Source organism: Hyposmocoma kahamanoa, unplaced genomic scaffold (genome assembly GCF_003589595.1).
Source record: "Hyposmocoma kahamanoa isolate Upper Pololo Valley unplaced genomic scaffold, ASM358959v1 63, whole genome shotgun sequence".
NCBI classification, from domain to species: domain Eukaryota; kingdom Metazoa; phylum Arthropoda; class Insecta; order Lepidoptera; family Cosmopterigidae; genus Hyposmocoma; species Hyposmocoma kahamanoa.
Window position 1 is genome coordinate 22,689,213 of NW_020653851.1, and position 7,703 is coordinate 22,696,915.

Genomic DNA, 7,703 nt, shown 5'->3' on the forward strand with positions numbered 1-7,703 from the left:
TATGTGTTGTAAGAAAAGGTGTTTCGACAATTTATGTACCTTATTTCGTTTCGGAAATATAAAATCGAACAACGGTCGATCTGACATTCACAGCGAAGAAGGAACAAACGAAATGTACTTTGTCCTGAGAACAAGTAGTCTTGCACATAGATCTTTGTTCTACGGATGTGTCGATTTGTTGCGCAAATTTGATGATATGTGATTTCAATTACTCTCTCGAACTAATTTGACAAATCTAAAAATTGTTTTTCCCTCGACTCTATTAGGTGCTGGTTCTTTTTTAGCAATATATCCAGATTTATCGAATGAGTTTTGTAGATTCAACATTTTCTGCGTAGAGTTCCAATTCTCAGACTACGATATGCCGAACGTGGGCCGCATGGGACAGTGCCGAACGCCAACTGCGGGTAAACCTGACCCTAAAGACTGCGTGGTTTTTACGGTGATCAGTGAACCAGTCGAGGACCCCCTCGGGCTTGACAACTGCGTGGATCTGGGGTGAGCCCATTCTTCGAAAATATTTATTCGAGCCCTAAAATATGTCTGCGGTAAACCGAGTAAAGGAAGCAAGAGGTAGTAAATAAATTCTCAACACCTATTTAGGTACTGCAGGTGACCAGGGTTTTCGCCTGCCGACAATCCCTTCGTAAGAACACAGGGGATGTATGATCCTACGTCCCAATGCAACGCATTTGCAATATTAAGGACGATTCTTAACTATCCCAAATGTCTATAGACGGCGGTGACCACGTTCCACCCGTTGGGACCATCTTACAGTTGACCAATTTTTATAACATAAAATATTTTGCTGTTCTTTGTGACGTCATTACAGTAACGCGTACCTGTATTTCGGTGACCTCCTTGCCTGGTCTAGGGGAAGTGACATCTATACTGAAGTTCTACCGGTACATGTGGCTGGACAATATGGGCTTATCTGTGGCGTTCTGGCAGTCAAGTAAGTCATTACTACATGACAATTTACTTTTGGCAGTGCATACATGGTACGATCGTTAACTGCTCGAATGGCACTGCTTTTTTTTAGTCTGTGTTTTCGCAGAAACGATAAATAAATAACAAATTTTAATAGCTTATTTGTTTGCTGCAGTCAGTTCGTATTTGAGTAGGTGTGAATGGTTGTGCACAATGCTGTTTTGGTTCCAACACTGATGAGTTGGGCAGAGCGGAATGGAGTTAGTGTTGGGCTTGGCAGAAGAACCACTAGACATGAGTGAATGCAGTAAAAATTAGGTCCCTCGGAAGAATATGGAATGTGCTAACTGCACATGTGACAGACTGAGGAATTTTGTGATTCGTGATCGTGAAGGGTGTGACTTGAAAGAGGATGTAGTAACAAAAACAAACAAAGATATGTTGAGGTGATTTGGGCAGATGAAGCGGATGAATGACGGTGGGAACAGAGAAGGCAATGACAACGAAGAATATACTCAGATCAATTGTCGAGTGTTCTTAAAAAGGCTGGAGTGTAATGAGGAAAACAGTGTGGTTTGTATAAAAAGGTTGAAGGATAGAAGAGAGGTAAGATAGGTCTGCCAGAAGCGTGCAAAGTTGGGATCGATGGGAATGAGATGCCTACCCCAATGGAAATTAAAATAAGTATGGGTATGTATATTTTATTTAGTTTCATTTCCTATGGGTATGTATATTTTACTGTAGATTTCTTTTAAACAAATAAGAGTTCGCTGATGACGTAACATGTATACTATACGTTACAATTTTGCTGCGTGTACTAATCATGCGCGTTCATTATTACGTCACAATCTTTGAGATATTGCAATTGATACTTATGATTCGATATGGTGAAGAGTTATCCACATCTGCAGAGTCGCCGGGCTGGACGTCGTCCGCAAGTGCCTCATGATCGGTTCTCGAGAGCAGTCATTCATAAACGATTGACATTCTGTATGTATTTCACTATTCCAATAATAATAATTTAAATTTAAGATCTTTGATCCACTTGTGTGTTACGGTACGGTTGTGTGTACGGTGATGTTAGTAACAATTGAAAATTTAGAACTATGTTTGTAAATTACACTTCAAAATTTAGAAAATAATTAAAGATAAATAAAACAAATTAACAATAGGTAGCGCAATTAGAATTCATGTCACCAGCTCTTCTTGGTGACATGAATTCTGGTCCAATAGCACAAAATCGGACATGCTACATCCTCTGTCAGGGTGTTGAGAAGGCTGTTACTGCTGCCACGCGTCCTGGTCATGGACGACGAAATTCGTTTTCGCACAACTGTCCAGGGAAGTACTGCTACTATAAATATTTCTATAATACCAAGTGACGGGACGAACAAGTCGTGCTCCTGGTGGTAAGCGACACGAGCCTGTCCATAATTGTTGCAATGACACTCAGAGCTTTAAATCGCAAAAATGTTAGTGGCACTGCAACTGCGCCCGTCATCCTGAGATATAACCGGCTGCTATTTGGTTTCGCAAAATAGAAATGGATTCAGTTTAAATACAAGTTTTTATAAATAAAAATTATTATTCTGCATTGCTAAATAAATACCCTCCGTACTACCAACAAAAACATCTCAAATAAAATGCAGTAATACACCGCAAATCCTGTACTTAAAAAGCACTAATGAAATTTTTGGTGTACTTGGATAAATATGATAATATTCCGTTTGAGTGGTTCTAACGTTTACCATGAAATTACTCCTTAAAGTATACTTTATAAACATTTATATTCAGGGTAAACTTAAAAAACGCTACTTCGGTATGTTTTCAATAAATAAACACCGAAATCACCAGCCCAAACAATAACACACACGATTGTCGTGACGTATTTTTGAAGTTGTTTATTTTTTTTAAATGACAGACCCAGGCATTAAAAACTTTATGGTTTTCTAGAGTAGTTACCGAAATAGCAATTAATATTAGTTCTTTTACCTGTTATAACTTCGATATCCGATAAATCGGTATAAAATCATCACCGGCACCTCTAGGCGTGGTATGCGTCTACGGCTGCATGTATCGCGTGAGCGGATAAGTTGACAAGTCCCATGTGCTTGTAATTTAACTATCACCTGTTACCCTTCCAAACCGAATTCCAAACCGCAGTAATGCTCACATTACTTGGCTGCAGAACTAGGTAAGAAGGCAGTACTTCCCTGGACGAACTCTTTCACAAAGAGCTCTAATGCTACTAAAAACTATCTAAAAATTTGATAGGGAAGCTACAGGCACATGAGACTTGGCAACTTTAGGATTAAAGCTCTGAGCGCACAACTTTTCCGTCTCATATTCTGATATCGTACAAAATTACATGGGGTCCCTTCATTGACTTACAATTATATGGACGTCGGGTGCGCGCTAAAAAGTGTCCGAACTTATAGGGCGTTAAAATCGTATACAGAGCGTCATTCACGCTTTAGTCTTCGTTTGTTCGACTGACAGCGAAGCAAGCAATATTAGACAGTACTGCGATGACATTACAATTTAAATTCAACGGTTTAGCTTTTTCATATTCCTTTACATGTCACTACGTTTTAATAGGTTGACTTGGGACATTTTTTTCGTGGTTTTTGTATTAGACCTGTCGTCCATTTATTTGTAAGTCAATGGGTCCCTTAGTCATAAAACAAACAAAGCAATAATTTTCTTGGGTTTTGAGACGAAATATTTCCGTAGTTGCGCAGGCTTTGAAGCTTAAGAGGTAGACGCGGAGAAAGTCATTGCATGATATTTAAAATTTGTCTTTAAGGGTATCTACAACCTCAAATGGGTTTGGTTGGTTCCGCATAACAATGAAAGTGTTAAAAAATATATAGTAAAATTGATGTACACTGATCTATATACGGTGTGAAAACGATTTTAAAAAATTCTCACGATAGAAAAAATCAAACTTAATTCGAAATTTTACAAGAAAATCGCTGCATTCAATAGGTACTTTACATATACCAATTTTTTTTTTTATATATCAATTGAAGTAAATAGAACACGTAATAGTATACGATATACTAATAAAAATTAATTTGCTACTCCGCGAACCCAGTGAAGGTTAAATCATGCAAAATAGCTGCGCTTGTGTTAACTTAGCAAAGTTTATTTAGTCAATCGTGTTTCGGGCCCCATAGTTCACTACCGGTATCTTTTGTTTTCATCATCAATTAAAAACCGATTTTCCGTGTGGTTGAAATACGTTAAAGCGTCTATTTTGAGTCTCCCCTTCACCTTAAGTATAATATTCGCAAAAAAGACGATTCCTCCATAGAGACATAGTCGCGTGTGTTGGTGGTACTCTTCCTTCAACTGTAATTAATAAAAAAAATAAATCGAAAAAAAATTTCGTAAATTTCCATTTTTTATTTAATTGCGGTAAACAAATTTGATTCAAAGGTCATTCAAAGGTCAAGGGACTGGCACTGCACTTGCAAACATTTTGTACAATGACCTTAAATGCACAGAAAGAAACGCATTTAAGATCTATTTGGTGGTGGGGTGCGGGTAGCGTCGGCGGGGGAGTGTCGTATCGAGCAATTAAATAAAAAATGGGAATTTACGAAATTTTTTTTTCGAATTATCTTTTTCATGATTAGGGTAGGTACAGTTTCGGATATAGAGTGACCTCTCTAAATATGGCGAGAATGCAAATCAATACATTGTATAGTTGCAATAGGGAAGAATATTTGACTCGGATTTTTAATAGTAATTTGTCCGACTGTACGGCCAACAAGCGATTCGTGTTGGGTACCATTTTTTATGGGAAATTTGAAAACTTTTTTCTACACTAATCAAGTTGTCTTCATCCACAACCTTTGCTTTTTTTTTTCAGAGTTCCTTTTTATGTCAGCCTCAAGATCCATGGCGATTAAAAGATTATTTTGTTTCAAAAATGTTGTACATCCACAAGGTCTACTTTAAGAAACGTGTTGCAATAAATTTTTTTTTAAATGTTTGTGTTTTTATCTTTTGAAAATATTTACTCCGTTAAAAAAAAACAAAATGGCGCACGTATTAGTTCTTTGGTTCCTTAACTTTTGAGATTGCGGGTTAGCGCACTACGCCCGATTTGTATCAGTTCGGAATCCGAGAAATGACGGTCCGAAATGTCGCAGAGATAATTTTTTATGATATGCGTATTTTCTCGGATTCTAATAGGACTTAGTGCACAAGTGACATTAAAAAAAAGTTGGAGCTTCTCAATTCGACTGTTTTTTATGTGTTACGAGATAATTTTTGCATTCGGCATTTGTGAACCGATTTTGATGATTCTTTTTTTGTTCGGAAGAGGGTAATTACTTCAGAAGTGGTCACATTTCAATTTGAAGACAATATTCCACCTCTAAGGGTGGCAAAATAGGGGATGAATGACTTGTGAAGTCGGTATTTTTACTGGGATTATCTAGATTAGTATAGTTTCGGATTTGGAACCAATACGAATCGGATACAGCGAGCAAACGCGCTTAATCTTAACAATAATAATAATAACGCACACACTCAACACAGCCCCGCATTAGGGAAACCCTGTGTCGCGGGTGCCATGGACACATACATAGACAAACGCAAACTCACGAGACAAATAAATGTAGGCCATACAAATATTTCTCTCGGCCCGGGAATCGAATCCGGAACCTCTGCGTGGCAGTCCAGCACAGTAATCATTCGGCCACTGAGGCTATCAATTGAACTTTAACTTTCGTATTTACAAAACGAACTTTCCCTAAGTTTGTACAAGAAATTAAATTAAACTTTGAGCTTAAGTCCTTAGCCATTTGGGGGGCCATGAGTGTGTGCGTTATTATTATTAATTTATAAATCTCAGCCGTAGAAATATGCACTATAACAAAATAGCGATTGTTATCCGGAAGATGACTTCGCTGAACTTACGCGTCTGCATTCTTGGCAGTTGTGACACCACGAGTAAATATTATTCATAGTTGTAAAAAAAACCATTACGATTATTTTGGAGGCAAGGTATTGACTGGTTGTTTGAGATGTTAATATATATAGGATAAAAGACAGCGCTAGATCGAAGCTAATCTATACAGAACACCGCGGCTAAGAATTTAAAGCTTCATAGAAGTGTAGCGGCGTAGAGCAGTGTGAGCAGGGTGCCGGCGGCCGTCGCACGCGCAGCCCGAAATATCTGAATCCGAGCATCGACAATCGAACGGTTTCGTAACACGAACATTTCGCAAGTGTGAACCTCTCCCCTCCAGTGTGGACTAACCCCCTGTGACACAGTGCCACATCAAGTGACCCACATTGTGACACAATAAGTTTACACTGTTTACAATGTGACCAGTGACATTGAAAACTAGAAAACGACACATTCTTGCGAAAATGTTGAACCAACATACTATAAACGTTAATACACAATTGAACAACAAACAAAATGCTTACAAACGGAAAAGTAAAACTACATTCTGTTCCAAATATCGAATCGAATACCACATGTTTTGAGCTTCTTGAGGTAAACAAAAAACAAAAATAAAGCAAGGTGACATGTAATCTTGCATAGTTGAAAGCACATTCAAACCTACCTTTGCGAAATTCTTTCGTCGACTCTACATTGATCAATTAAAACCATCGGTCACGTGAATTGGTCGCGTAAACTTCGAATTATTTGCAAATATTAGCGATATAAACGGTGTTGTTAAAATATTTACGACACTAACACAACATACGTTTACGATTCAACAACATAAATAGAAAGTTCTTAACTTGTCAGTCTCGGGAATCCGACCACATCATAAAACAGTGTTGCCATTTTTCTTTCTTTGACAAGAGCTCATTAGCCTACTCTTACATCTGAACATCTAGCAAAAATATCATCTAAATTGTCAATCTACGCTGTGTTCCTCTTAGCGAAGATTAATCGGTCTATCAATCTGGCGGTGCATAGGCGCTAAGCGTCCTTGCCCCACTGCCGTGCCAACGTGAACGCTTTTAGCCCAACCCGGCTGCCGTCAACAACTTCTTTCGCACCTCATTATCTTATAATCGACCTTAATATCAAACCAATAACGCTCATATAGACAGCACGAGTAAACATATCAACAAAGTTTTTTAGTATCAAAGTTCAGAGAAAAATGAACCCTGCTGAATGATGTTTAGGTGTGAAAGAAGTGTATGAAATGAATAGTGGAACGCGGATCAGTCCGTGTGCTGGCATTTGGATAAAGCTTTTAATTGCAACAGATGGCTAACTGCGGTCTAAAGAAATTGACTGTAGCATAGCGTGGCATTATTAATGCACCACAGATTCGCCCTAGGATATAAATCTAAAATTTTATAACGTATCGTACTAAATCGTAAATTTGATAAATATTCAACAGCAAAACACGCTATATAGACTACTCGCAACAAAGGATTTAATTAATTAACAAGCTATATCAAATAGCTGTGATAGATTTGATACATTAATGCACTTGTAAGCTGTCTTAACAATCTAATCTAATTTTAATCAAAGTGAACTGTCTGAGACACATTAATTCCAATAAATTATTTGTGAATTATATATGATCTACGTCGGTATGTTAAAAGTTTGATAAACTATAGTTGGATTCTTAATTATAGATAATAAACTGTAGTTTAATGGAAGTTTGGTTAAAGCCCTCCAACAGGTTGAGAGAAAAAAGAAAAGCTAGAAAATAAATCGGTGGTTCTCAGACTAGTGTTCACTGAGTGCTCTGAAGAGTTATTCAACCTTATCCCTTCCTCTCCTT

The 7,703-nt window shown here is 37.7% G+C and overlaps 1 protein-coding gene across 8 annotated transcripts in view; it reads left to right on the forward strand.

Annotated features, from left to right (window-relative positions):
* LOC113230166 overlaps positions 1 to 4,916 on the forward strand; it is a 52,616-nt gene extending 47,700 nt beyond the window's left edge. For 7 of the 8 annotated variants that reach the window (XM_026463963.1, XM_026463966.1, XM_026463965.1 and 4 more), the window contains 4 exons: positions 339 to 498; positions 833 to 955; positions 1,842 to 1,920; positions 4,808 to 4,916. In XM_026463963.1, coding sequence (XP_026319748.1) covers positions 339 to 498; positions 833 to 955; positions 1,842 to 1,914 — 356 coding nt within the window. In that variant the 3' untranslated portion in view covers positions 1,915 to 1,920; positions 4,808 to 4,916. Of the gene's footprint in view, positions 1 to 338; positions 499 to 832; positions 956 to 1,841; positions 1,921 to 4,807 lie in introns of those variants that run through there. The other variant, XR_003310461.1, reaches the window with a different exon arrangement.
* Positions 4,917 to 7,703: the final 2,787 nt, after the last annotated feature.